The sequence below is a fragment of the Camelus ferus genome, unplaced genomic scaffold, assembly GCF_009834535.1.
Source record: "Camelus ferus isolate YT-003-E unplaced genomic scaffold, BCGSAC_Cfer_1.0 contig377, whole genome shotgun sequence".
Lineage (NCBI taxonomy): Eukaryota > Metazoa > Chordata > Mammalia > Artiodactyla > Camelidae > Camelus > Camelus ferus.
In genome coordinates this window covers 1,005,489-1,019,699 of record NW_022589048.1, presented here as the reverse complement: position 1 = coordinate 1,019,699, position 14,211 = coordinate 1,005,489, and the positions used below count along the sequence as shown (strand labels likewise).

Genomic DNA, 14,211 nt, shown 5'->3' with positions numbered 1-14,211 from the left:
GAGCTCTTCCTACATAAAACTGTGTGTGTCCACTACTGTATGTCTTAATAAAACACGAGCTTCTTCCAGCTTGGGAACACACTGTACTTATCCCCTTGTTTGGTCCAGCATCTCAGACCCTCACAAGAGGTGGTCAGATGACTGTATGACTTAGACGCAGCTGCCATGGAAGAACCCCAGTGGCGCAAAGTCATGGAGTTGAATTGGATACTATTATGGCCTTAGCCTGAAGTGGCCTCGAGGATTCTAGGGTCAGGCAGCTTGTATTACAAAAGGCAGATCCTTTTGATGGGAGGAGGCTGACCATCATTGGCTACTCAGAAAGCCAAACAGAAAATCTCAGAGTGGGAAAAAACCTCTTATGAAAGTAGGTGATGACTTAACTGCTTGTTAGGGAATATCAAATCTTTTTAGCTTTTACAGTGACATCTGACACTAGAATCCACTGACAATACTGGTCAGGAACCTTATATAACTACAGCTTAAGTGACCCACATGATGCAGGGAAGAGGCAAGAGAGAGCGCTGTCTGGGAAGCGCTGTCACTGGGACCCTCACCCCAGAGTCTGATCAAGCCTCTCGGCTTCACTAGCAGTTTGCAGGGCACAGGGAAGAAGGACACATGAACACCAGAAGAATCCAAGTAGCCAATGTCAGCCTGCAGGAAATTCTATACAACAAGGTGCTCAGTTTCTCTCTCTTCTAGCCATGACAAGAAACGTGCTGTAAAATGGAAATACTGGGAATAAGTTTAAATGAATTGAACTACTACTAGTAATAATCTCTCATCTTCATCACATTCAGGTCACGAGACAGCCAACAGAAGTTCTGTGAGGAACTGGGCCTTTTGGCAGCACCCCAGTACTCAGCAGGACAACCAGCGCCGAACTCTGCCATTGGCAAATCTAACACAGCTCTTTGGAGCTCCTCTGGGGGACATGTGTGAGGAGGACAAGCTGCCTGCCCCAGTTCTGGTTGGTCTCCTTTAGATCTGTAGCCCTCCTGACAAGGGCAGTGATCAGAGGTCATGTGTTCTCACCCAAACCCATCCCCATGTGGAGAAGCCTTTAGACAGCCCCTGCTTTTGGTGAAGTTTTGTTAATATTACTTCAGAGAATAAAATCTGATTTCAATACTGCAGAGTCAGAAAGCACATACAGCACGAAAAACTACTCTTGTCCATTCCACTGGTTTCAGCAAAGACCCACATCCACTTGCTCAGATCCATTACAATGGGCTCTGCGTGTATGAAACTCTGTGAGTCCCCATCACCCTCGTCATCCCCCTTTGTCTCCTTCCTTGAACTGCACACTAGTCTCAAGTCTCCTCCACCTGGGTCTACTCAGTCTTACAACTCAACTCTTACATAGATTCGATTTGTAACCCAAGGGTTTAAGTAAAAAAGACTCATTCTTTGGCAAATATGAATTGTTTAATCCTGACAGAATGTGTCAAGTGAAAGTCACAGAGTTTGGTTTGTGTTCTGTACAATTCATATACTGAAATGTCAGGGTTAACATTTATTCACCATCCACTATTTCTCCGAGCACTACACCAGATGTCAGAAATTTTATGCTAGAAATGAAGAAATGTATCATACTAGTTACATGTTGCCCCCCACCCCAGTCCTTGCATCTTTCACAGCATATTTACAGAATAGCTGTGATTATCATCATCCCCAAGTAGGAAGAGTAAAAAGTCCTCAGTAAAGTATGTGCTGTGCCCAAGGTCAGATAAACAGCATAACAGATTCCAGATTCCTTGACTCCAACACCTGTCACCTGTCTGTGCTGCAAGCCACACAGCAAAAGGACAGGAAAGACTGATGAGCAGGGGATGCACCCAGAGGGGAGGAGAGGGGTTTGAGCCTGATTTAAAAGAGGCAAGGAATACAGGAAGCAGAATTGGGGTACACGGTCACTGAAAGGGGGATAAACACACAGAAAATGAATGCGGCAAAGATGTCCATACTTGGGGAAGAGCATCTGTATCGGGGAAGAATGAGACAGGACCGGGGAAGGAGAGGGTAATTCTGCAAAGGCCTCAATGCAGAGAAGTGTGACGTCACAGTGTACATTCATTGAAAAGGAAAATCTGCTTAAACAAGTGTTTAAAATGTTACAGTGTAGGAACGTTAAATGGATTGCTGGGTAGAAAATACATGTAGAGACACTGAAAAATTCTAAATTGGCTTTAGTCCTTCCAGCTCCAGCCCTGGGGCCTCACCCCCCCCCAAGTGTCTCCAATAGAGGAGAAGTCTGTGCTGTGGGCTGAGAGATATGAAATGCCACGTATTTTCTTTTCCTCCCTTTAGGAGATGCTTTCCATTCTGAATCAAAAAGGGCCACTCACAAAATGCATCTTCAACAAATCTGCGAGTAAAATATCATGCAGAGTCCTGAAGGAAAAGCTGAACTCTGGGGACACAGTGAACATGGAGAATGAGTCCACTGTGGTGCTGGCATCCGTCTTAAAGGTAGGGAAACGTCTAGCATTATCCGCACACAAAGGAACTCTGAAACTCTATGGGGGTCCTTCATCATGACTGCCCAAGAGGAACAGGTGTCATAGATGAAGGATCTGAAAAACTGGAAAACACTGCACAAAGTCAAAATTTAAGTAAGCTACTTCGGGTGTTACAAGTCCCATGTTAGGTATACTTTCCTTTTTCATCACAACCCTCTCCCCATCTTCACTCCTGAACAATCCATGCAAATACAAATATAAATAATAAATGAAAAAGCACACACCTGTACAGAATGTACCAAAGCAAGCTTTCTGCCTTTGAGGAATTCCTTACCACCTTCCTAATGAAGCCAAAGTCTCCAAAAAAAAATTCACATTAAGCTTTTGAAAATATTTATACAAGTTATCAAGTAAGTAAATATCTACTTTACAATGAATCAAAACATGCTCAGTAAGGCCATCGAAATCTGTGATCATTTCATCGTCCTCCCTTCCCTGTCTCCTAATGCATTTACTTGAAAGCTAGTGTAGGGAGGCTGGTACCTTGTGTGCCTCCTTTCCCCTCCTCTACCACCTTTGGCTTCCCTTGTTCATGTTTGTTATGCTTAACGCACCACCCGTGGTTACAGTTCCATGGTAAGCAGCTCCTGCCACATGCCTCATTTCATAAACCTGCCTTTTAAAGTGGGTGCAGCAGTCAAAGGTAATTTTGAACTCTGAAAATGCAATGAATGTATAGAAGAAATACACTGATTTTGAAATGATCCAGCTAAGTCAGGTATCCAGCTACATTTCTACAAAGGGAATCACAGAACCGAAAAAGAATATAATCAACCCATCTTGGTATTTGCTAGCAGCTCTAAACAAGTTTATCAATGTAGTAATGACTACAAACAGGTTATGACAATTATCTTAGAAACCCCATTACATGTGGTCTTTCCTTGTCCCCTATTAATGTTGGATCATAATTTGATTGTGGGATAAATAGCAACAGTTCAGAAATGACTTAGAGCTGACCCTGACCACACTCGCACCATCATACTACACACTAGGTGTGCAAAGAGCAAGATGAGTGTTGCCATATGTAAGGGCACATGGAATTAATTTGATCATCTAGTAAGAGTGAGGCTCTTGTCTATTTCCCATTATAAGCATAGACTAGCAAGAGGCTGGCTACTCGTGGGTACACATCTTAGACACTCCTAAAGTTCTTGCTTCCTAAAGTTGACTGCTCTTCATGGGGAATCAGACTTTGCAAACTTGGCCTTGATAATACCATGTGTCAAATAACCAGAGAGTTGGTCTAAACCAGAAATTAATATTTATCAGCACCACACTGAGTTTGCCATTAAACTGTAGACAGAGGTCCAACAGCAACACCCTCGGCATATCTGCTTCAGTCATGTTCAGGCTTCACGTCACACAGCCTCACCCATGGGCACCACAGCACAGGGTCCAGGAAGGAGGATACACGTGCTCCCAGTGCAGGGAGTTTGTGCACATGAGGCGCAGGCCCTGCTGTCTCCTCCCAGACTCCCAGAACCAGCCAAAGCCGGAGCACTTCCTCCCTCCAAATACACTGGGTTCACTCCAGAGGGAACACGGAGGAAAACCCTAATGACAAGAGAGGGTGCTGCACACCAAGAACACAGTACACAGATGAGAAGACAGAGACCCTGTCCCCTGCTATCACTGCTCCATCGGCAGTGCGCAGGAGAGAGCCTGGCACACACAGCAGCTCAGTAAGGACTGGAGCATGTGAACACTGACCGCATTATAACCATCATAGTTGCCTACAGGCATTTTCTGAACAATCTCCTATTAAGAGAAGCCTTGGCCTGTGGAGTGAGACCAGTGGAAGCACGGTGTGCCTTTGAAAATAGCAAGGTGATGCAAAACTTTCCCCAGTCTGGCACAAAACATGACAACTTCAGGGGTGAGGAGGGTATAGCTCAGTGGTAGAGTGAATGCTTACCATGCACGAGGTCCTGGGTTCACTCCCCAGAATCTCCATCAATAAATACATAAATAAACACAATTACCACCTTGCTCACCAGGGGGAAAAATTACTACTTCATGAAATTTAATAGGCCCATTTCTGTGATTTAAGGCTTGTGCACCAGAAATTAGACAGAAATTGAATTATTGTCTCCGAGTATACTTTAATTTAAAAAAAAATGTATTCATCAGCCCTCTAAAGTGACACATTTTCCAGGCCCCCACTTAGGTAGCTTACATTTGTGTACCTCTAGCCCTCACACTCAGAGGTCTGAAGTTCCAATATATCTAAATTTTAAGTGACACACTTGGGAGGATATGTTCCATTTGAGGAGCTATAAGGGGTAACATGTAGGTACCCACTGGGGATTTTGGTATGTTTTTAGCACCTGCTGTTTAAAAGGCTGCAAACTGAACTTTTATGCAGTTTCAAAAAGAAGACTGAAGCTACTATGAGTAGTTTTTCCCCATGAAGCAGGCACACCTCACCTCAGAAAGCCCAGTTCTCTTGTAATATGTGTGCAAGAGTGTGAGGGGTGTGCGTTCTATTTCAGAATGCTCTTCCTTGAATTAAGAGCAAGCACTGTCTGAAGTAAATGAGGAACATGGGTGTGCACGTTGCTTCTCAGACACACACAGGATTCGGGGTGAGTGGTCACCAGACCCTGTCAGCTGGGACTAGTGCTGACATGGACACAGAGAGCAAGGACCAGCTGGTGGGGGGGGCTTTCTCATCACTCTCACTGCCGGCCAGACTCTGCTGTGATGCTTCTGATTTTAGATGGAGAGAGTCCAAGCCCCTCCTTCTGGGTGTGGGAGTCTGCAGTCACAGCCAGCTCTGCCCAGGTCACACACTGGCTGTTGTGAAGGAAGTGAGGCCTGAACGGAATTTTTCAACTTAATGTTTTCTGTTATTTCTCCAATATGTAATTATCATAATAATATATATCTTTTTTATTTAATCTACAGAAGGATTATCTTCAGAATATAGAAGGAGGTATTTTTACAGCCAGTTGCCATGACAAATGGCTTAGCGTCCTTGATGAAGGGAATGCGGAGGGAAAAATAACTGCAACCCAGAGGTAATGATGGTCACACCCCGAAAATACAACCAACATCCTCTTAGGAAAATATCAGCTTATACTTTACAGCTTTGTCTACTAAAGTAATGACCAGTGTCAAAGGGCTGCATTTGCTACCCACAGAAGCCACTTGAAAAACAGATGCAGGCACTCCTGCTGTTACTGAATTCTTGTTTTTATCCTAATCTTATTAATATGGACTCCATGACCAGTTAACACCTGCTGAAGCCATGGAACTGCCGCAGATGAAATCCACTGGTCAAAACAGAGATGCAAGAGAACCAATCTCTCGCTGTTATGATCTTAATTTTTCAAACACTTAATCAACCACAGGAAGTTAGTATCTCATCCAGAAACTGAAATCAATGAAACATTTTTGTGTGCATTCATGCTTAGAACTCTGCGAGAGAGGACTGGGGGCATGGTTTACCATCACGTACTCTGTTCTCTGTTTCTGTATTTCCACTTCCTAAGCAAAATGACATGCTTTGTTTACAAGTGCATTTTTCTGCCTGTAGGCTTTTGGACCAGCTGCCAAGAGCCAATGGTGACCTCCTGAAGCACCTTTTGGAGTGCTCCACGACACTGAGCAACACTCCACATTCAACCAGATGACGGCAGATAACTTAGCATGCTGTATAGCCCCAAGCCTTCTTGGTCCACCTAATGCCACCGGCTCACAATTACAAGAGGACTTCACAAAGAAGGTAATGAGACCTCTCATTTTCATGCCTTGTGGGGCACGGTCCCCACTTTGAACCAGAAACCTGAGGTACTAACCGTGATGTACCAGGTTTTTCAAGTGCACATTTTAAACACGCTCCCCTGGAGGGGCAGAGTCACTGACCTGGGGGGGTGAGGGGAGGTGGTGGGTTGTTAAGTGGGAAACCGAGAGCAGTGGAGGCATTTCTGCTTTCCCACCCAGGACACTCAACCACAGAGAGATAAGAGTAGGATGATGAGACAACAGAACCTGAGCTTTGGGTCTGGCAGCCGAGGTTCAACTCTCAGCCTAATCACTGAGGGAGTGTGAACTACGGCGAAGGTCCCATGGTTTCATCATCTCATAATGACGACACCACCCAGCTCCTCTGGTCACTGCTAAGACATCTCAGATGAGCACCCACAGCTCCTCACACACTGGCCTTCCTCTGCCAGCTGTGGTCCCTCACAAGGACACTCGGCTCCTATGTCACCCCCACTACAGGGTGAGGGGGCTAGTAAAAGATTCCAGAACATCTGAACAGAGCCACAACAGGCCTAATCAGATCACAACTCTGCCCCAAGCTCAACCCGACAGCCAGCATGAGACGAGGCAGTGCATTCAGACAGACATGCCTCCTCTCCACTGCTTCAGACATGCCTCCTCTCCACTGCTTCCTTCCTCCACAAGAAAAATCACAGAAATCTCTGCTTCTCAACTCTCACGTATTTCCTCACTTTAGAAGTAAATTTCTGAAGTTTCTGTCTATTGGATGCTTTATTAATTTTCATAAGATTTTATATGTCCATTTATCTCAATAAAACTGGAGAAAATCAAACAATAACAAATGAAACTTAGTAAGACAATATACAGATTCACCTCAAGCATCCTTCGTGGGTCACTTGAAAATTGTCCTACTTTTAAAGTTGCAACCGTCATTACAAAAATGTTAGCTATTGAACGAGGCGACAAATATTCATTTTAACCCACTGATTAAAAGAGTTTTAAAACCTGTACCCAAAGTACTCTTGAAAGTATCACTATTTCTTACAGAAAATGGTTTTGTAGACTCATTTTTTAATCAACTCTGAATTTTTCTCAGAATTCTCTTACAGTTTTTAGATGCAAGAGTTAGATATGAAATGATTTGTAACTATGCCATATGGAAAAGAACACCCCGTTTTGCCCTTATGTGTTTCAGATTTCGCTGGTACAGTTTCTCCTCGAAAAACTGCCTCCAGCTATGGGGAGAAGACGTCCCTTCCCTCCGGGGACAGCACACAGTCATTCCTGACGAAGGTGACATCACTAGTGGCAGGGAGGAGGCTGCAGGGTGTGGGAACCATGTAACTGGCTTCAGTGAGAAAGGCAGCAAGGCTGCCAGGGCTCATGGGAGACGCTCAGACAGTGCAGTTCTGGAGCCCAGATCACATCCCAAGAGCAATGATTTCCACCTTCTCCAGGTCAGGGTGGGTTTCATACCGTCCTGAGACCAAAGAAAGGATGAGGCAGGTCTGGCTTCAGGAAGTTGCTAGTACAGCATCAGGAGATATCAGGGTATAATACAGTGTTTGGAAATTTTTCCAAACAAAACTTTAAATGGGACTTATATATATCAGATGTGCTCAGGCTGAAACTAGAGTGAGGGGCCCAGAGCACTGCCTTGTTTGTTCCCCAGCCCCTGTTTTCCTGCTTAATGGTACCTAAGGTACCACAGGTTTCCAGTGCCTTTGAAACAGGTTGAAAAGAACCTGCATCAGTGAGGAGAAACAGGACTTGGTTTGATGTGAGACCACTTTCCAGACTGCCAGCTCCTGGGCCCCAGTGTAGCAGCTGTGTTACCTCTGGCCAGTTACTTTAGCTCGCTTTCAGTTCCCTCATCTCTAAAATGGGAATATAAAACAACATCTAAATTTTAGGACTACTGTCAAAATTAATCATGGATGTAAACTAAATATGTAAAAAACCAATTACTGGAGCCAGCAGAAGTTCCTCTGAGAACTCTGAGCTAGGACTGTCTGAGCCTAGGTCATCAGCTAATTGGCAGCAGTGCATTTCATACGGATGAGATGAGATTCAGAACCTGGGGACACGGGTCATGAGACTCTTTGAATTTGGTGGGGCAGGTAATTAGGTTTGTTTGTTTGTATGTTTGTTTTTTATGTTAATGGAGGTACTTGGGCTTGAACCCAGGACCTCATGGGCAGTAAGCACGCACTGAACCACTGAGCTATAAGCCTCTCCCAATCCCTTTGCAGTTTTGACATTTTTTTGGTTTTAAGACATTTATCTCACTGCTTTCAGGAAATCTTTAGGAAAATCTATCTAATCAGGAATTTAGTTGAGTCTAGTACCTGAGAATGTGCTTTACTAAGATAACCGTTTTTGAATTCATCAGTGACAACAGGAGAACCCCGCGAATCAATGAGAATGACAGTGGCAGTCATTCTCAAAAATCCACAAGGACAGTACGAGGCCAAGTGCCCATCTGCCATGGGTCTGTGCACATGCCTGTCCACGATTTTGGAAGTCCCTGAAGAGCAGAAATGGCCCTAATCACATTTCACCCTTCCTCTCTTCTATCTTTATTCCGCACATATTGTTTCACTTTTCTTCCTCCTCTACTCTGCAAGTTTCCCAAGATTTATTAAAAATGCGTTAGAGAACCACTTTATTTGCTTATGGCCCATGTTAACCCCTTGGTGGAGGCGCATCGGGGCAGTCTGCGGTCTCAACTAAGGTCACTTCTGCACCTGCAGCCAGCGGGCGGCGCAGCTGGGGCTGACTCACGTGTCTGTTGCTTGGCGCTGGCTCTAGGTGGATCCCCATCTCTTCAGCAAGCGAGCCCGGCCTTCTTCATAGGGTGGAGGAAGACTTCCCAACAGCAAGATGCTTTTCATGAGTCCATGTACTGGAGGACTGCACAAAGGACCGCAAAGACAATGAGTTACTCATCACTTACTGAGGGCTATGACTGTCATCAAATACACATGATACTCAAAACTTGAGACAGTGTTCCTATCACACACCTACTCATCTTCAGGAGTTGTTAACCCTCTGTTCTTTAGATCAGCATTTTCCATAGGATATTAAGAAGTTTGGTAGGGAGTATCTTTGAAATAATGATTGATTTTTTACCCCCACACATTTCTTGCCTCTATCTTTCACCATCTTAAGCTGTCTTAAGAGACACATCATTTCCTCAGAGAACAGAAGTTACAGAAGAATATGAGGAATAACAGAGCTGTTTGTTGCCTATGAGTTTTAAACATACAGTTTTGTAGGAAACAAAAACAATCCATGGCATAAAGATTTAGGTGGAAATCTCATGGGGAAAGCCCAAAACAACGAGATGTATAGGACATGTGCACCATTTCCTGCATAGAAAACAAGAGGAATCAGAAAGTCCTCACAGAACTGCTAAATCGCATCTCTAAGACCGAGCCTGGTAGAGTCACACAGAACTTCTTGCACCTCAGCAGGGAACAGATCAGTGAAATGATTCCATCAATCTGAGTATAGTAGGGAAGGAATAAAGTCACTGGATTTGATGAGCCAGGTCTCAGCAACAGCTGTGCAGGCTGGCTCCCCAGGACCAGACAGCAACTAGGACAACTCAGCAGGTGCCCAGTGTACGCAGATGACACAGAGGGACAGGGAAGCATCATTCCACGTTCCACCACCATCTAACTCCTTGGCAGTAGAAGACTGCAAAACACAGACAAACTCATGGGGAAAATGGAGAGACCTTGCATTGCTACCAATTTGGGAACAAAGAATTAAGCTGTAAATCATGTAAGTTATTTAAAATTATAGACCAGTACCCATCTTACATATATCAGTTTGTAGACAGACTGGCCCAAGTATATGGCATTCGTGATCCATGACTTATTTTCCTAGAAAGGGTTCCATGGTCAAATAGGTTTGAGAAATGCTATTTTCCTTTTGGACATCAAAATACCCATTAATATACTAATGTCTTAAAGAACCACAGTAAAGAAACCCAGTACTTTCCCCGTTGATTTGACCTGGGAGATTCTTTTGAAGAAAATCTGTTGATGAATGGGCCTGGGAACACATAGTAGTAAACACCGCTCTCAATTTATCTTAAGTCATAGAGTTCACTCTTTCACTCACCTGCTCAAAAACCTTCAGTGAGTTTCCATGGATCTTCAGGTTTTTGGTTTTTTTTTTTCAGGAAAATTTCTTTTTTAAGAGCCTCCTCAATGAAACCTGCCCTAGTCATCAGTTTTCAATATTTCCCTGTGTAGCTCCTTTCCTTGAGCTAGGTCAAACGCTTCACTTTCCTGAACAAGACACACTCATGTTTCTAAGCACAATTCTCAACTCCCCGTGGTCTCTACAGACCCACAAACTAGGTGGCCATTTGGGTTCTACTCTCCCAGAAATGTCACAAAGCTGCCCCTGACCGTTCCAGCTCAAATTAGCTGTTCTTTGATAATGCACGAGCAGTTCGCCCTGTTAGAAGCTGGTTCCTACGGTGCTTTGCACCATCAGGAGTTACGCTAGTATGCTCATACACCATTCAACAAATCCAAATTCCTGTGGTAAATGATTGTATTTGTTAGTTTTATGTTACTTTCAGTGGCTGGCTACATGTCTACCCCTAAAAATGGATGAATATGTGAACTTTTCTGAGTGTAGGAACTTTACATACATCGATAATGACTGCAAAGTTCAAAGCTAAAGAGGTGGAATACAGCACACATGGAATTTCACGGGGGGGTGCAGTAAGACATCAATTTCACTAAATAAGTTTGTTAGAGAGCACGTCACAGTATTTACTATTCACAAGTCTTGGAATACACTATTTTTATTCATCATGGAAAAAATGAGGTATTGGTGTGGTATATTTGGGAAGAACTGCATGCGTGTGTGAAATTTCTTTTAAACAGCAACAATTCCATAATTAAAGGGACAAAAAACATGGCTGGACAATGCATCTGTCACTTGTTGAGCCAAGACATGCAAAAGTCCCTCAAATTTGAGAAGGAGATAGAACAGTAGATAAAGAAAAGCTGAAATTCCCCTAATTTGTCCAATGCAACGCCTACAGGACATTCTTGCCATGGGAAAATGGCCAAGAAATGTTCGTTTCACCGTCAGGATACTCAAGCACATCATTGAGAAAGTCAATTTACTACTTTTTAGAAAAGGTGGTTGGAACTGATAAACTGCAAAAGGACCAAACTGTCTAACCTAGAATGAGTACAAGGCAATTAGACTTTCTGATACCTGTCTTTATCACTGCTGGTAACATCTGTGTAATCTTCAATCAACCTGCACTTAGTGGTGTAAATAAGGTGAAGTATTTTCAAAGGTAAAGCAAAGATACTGAGGATGAAAAGCTTATTTTATTTATTCCAGAAAGAAAGCTACTCATAGGCTATCTTTATTTGAGAAAACAAATTCTCTCCACGGTCATTAGTTACTATGATATATTGAATGGAATACATTCCATTCAACATACACATATTTCTATGCTACAAAATACATATTATACATAAATATATATATTTACACACTCAATTTTATATTCCATAAAAGCAACCTCAAAGAATTTGAAGGACAGAGTATACAGTTGTACAAAAAACCACCTTTCAGAACACATTAGGCGATATCTTTGATATTTATCTGTAACTCCTATGCTACCCAAACGAGCCACTAAGCACCCTAAAGATGTGTAATAAAGGGTGCCTCTCTTTGCTAGTTTTATGCTTTTCATGTCCACAGCGTAATCGGTGCTAGGAAGAAACTGATTTTTTTGGCCTTGGACATAAATATCACTATGCATTTGGTTGGCTTAGCCTTTCCAAAGAATACAAACATCCCTTTGTCACGTCAAAGAAACTACTAGAAAACAAAATTGTCAAAGGAGAGTTATAATTTCCTATAATAGAAAAAGAACCTCCCTTGTGAGAATGGGAGTTTTTCCATATTATAAAGGAGTCAGATCAGTTGGGGGGAACGGCGGGAGGCATGGGCAGAAGCCCGATCCGGCCCAGCAGGGCTCGGGGGACTCAGAGAGTCCGGGCGCGGGGCAGGCTCGGCGGTGGCCCAAGAGGCCACGGAGGCTTCCGCGCCAGTCGCCGGAGCGCCCAGCGGTGGGGGCACAGCTTTGGGGCATGTGGGAGTGGTGGGGAGCGACAAGGGCTCCAGGGTGCTCACCGCGCCCAACAGCCGTGGCCCCCGGCGCCCACACTGCCGGCGCCGGCCCTCCCCTCCCCGCAGAGGCCCGCGCGGCCTCCCTCCCCCTCGGGGACCCGGGGTGGCAGCCGCCGCAACCCCCGTCTTTCCTCGCCCCGCGCCCCGCCGCTGCCGCCGCCCGCACTCACCTCAGGGGCGCAACCGGCACAGCCGGCCGTCGGCCTCGTTCCTGCTGAAGCGTCTCGGTGCTGTACTCCCTGCGTGGGCGGGTTCTTCCCCGGCGGTCGCAGGGGGTTCAGGGGTGGGGGAGCGGGGAACGGCCGTCACTTGAGCAACGAACCGAAGCGCCGCCTGGTGGCATTTTCCACAGGCCGGCGCCACCGCAGCCGCCTTGGGTCCGCACAGCCCCCTGCCGGCCGCAGCTCTTGCTGTCTCGCCGAGCCGACAAGCCTCCGCGGACAGGGGAGGGAGCCACGGCGCGAGTCGGAGGCCGGGCGGGGGTGTGCGCAGACTCTGTCCTCTGGGGACTGCGCGCATGCGCACCAGCGGGGCGGGACCCGCGGCCGCTGCGTGGGGGCGGGACCCGCGGCCGCTGCGTGGGGGCCGGCCCCGCCCAGGGGCGCTGGTCCGGCTCAGCCAATCGCGAGCGCCGGGTACCTCTTGGCGCGGGCGATTTGAATGGTTCGCGGCCGCCTGAGGTGGCGGCAGGTGGGCACGCCGCTGCCCTTTTGGGAGCTTCTCTGAGATCGGGAGGGGAACCCGCCCCTCATCCTTTCGCCGGAGCCCCACCCTCCCCAGGCCGCGGGACTGGCAAAAAAAAACAAAACAAAAAAAACAAAAACCAGCTGGGAAAGTAAAACAACACTGACTTCAGGATAACGGTTACGTCTTTGGATGGAAAGAAGGGAATGGGATAAAGGAAAGGTGAAAAAGAAACTTCAAGCATTTGTATATGATTTGATTTCTTAAAAGAAAGATTTTTAAATGCTAACATTTTGCCACAATGCTTCAATGTTTTAAAGAAATAAAATGTTAATATGTAATTTTATTACATAAAAACCCAAAATATAGTCATGCATATGCACACAGATATGCATATTTTATATCTAAACATAAAAAACATTATTCGATGAATAAAATGATAGAGATTTTCTTTATCATTGAGCTGTATTCTTTTCCTTAACTTACGGTTATTTCAGGTACTTCAGGGCTCCAGAGCTTGCCAGGAGACGCACATGTCCAAGAAGGCCAGTGCCCAGCAGGGAAGCAGGATGGAGCCCCAGGTGCAGGGAGGTCAAGGCAGGATGGGGGTACTGGGGATGGTCGAAGGCAGGCAGGGAGGCTCGGGGTCAGGCAACGGGGAGGGAAGCATCGGGGTGTATGTGGGGCACAGGTAGGCCAAGGCAGGATGGGGTGAGGGGCGCTGTGTGGGACCCAAGTAGGAAGGGAGGGGAGGGGTGCTTCAGGCGCCAGGGTCGGGGTATCCCCTCCCCCCACCTCCTGCCACCTCCCAAAGCAGCAGCTGAGTCCCTCCTGAGCTCCCTGTCGGACAGGCCCAGCTTTGGCATCTGCGTCCTTGCCCCAAGTTGCTACACGGCTCCCCTCATCTGGAGCCCCCGGCCCACTTTTCTTTCCCACCACAGACTGAATGCATCTTTGGACATGTGGCTGGCTCTGGCATGAAATGTTTCCAGGGCACTTCATTGGCACTCTTAACTCGTGTCATAACACACTGAATTGTTTTATAAGTACGTTTATAAATAGCTTATTCACAAGAATATCAAACTTCCTCATT

General features: G+C 45.7%; 2 protein-coding genes across 12 annotated transcripts in view; one reads left to right on the top strand and one right to left on the bottom strand.

Annotated features, from left to right (window-relative positions):
* LOC106730970 overlaps positions 1-6,177 on the top strand; it is a 47,066-nt gene extending 40,889 nt beyond the window's left edge. Inside the window, exons 10-12 of the mRNA XM_032476308.1 lie at positions 804-973; positions 2,314-2,475; positions 6,064-6,177. Coding sequence (XP_032332199.1) covers positions 804-833 — 30 coding nt within the window. The 3' untranslated portion in view covers positions 834-973; positions 2,314-2,475; positions 6,064-6,177. The remainder of the gene's footprint in view (positions 1-803; positions 974-2,313; positions 2,476-6,063) is intronic.
* The window catches only part of LOC116662571, a 56,759-nt gene extending 43,301 nt beyond the window's left edge, over positions 1-13,458 (bottom strand). For all 11 annotated transcript variants that reach the window (XR_004318549.1, XR_004318544.1, XR_004318547.1 and 8 more), the window contains exons 1-2: positions 12,605-13,458; positions 9,039-9,167 (exon numbers count right to left, since the gene is read on the bottom strand). The gene's annotated coding sequence lies outside the window, so the exon portion shown is untranslated. The remainder of the gene's footprint in view (positions 1-9,038; positions 9,168-12,604) is intronic.
* Positions 13,459-14,211: the final 753 nt, after the last annotated feature.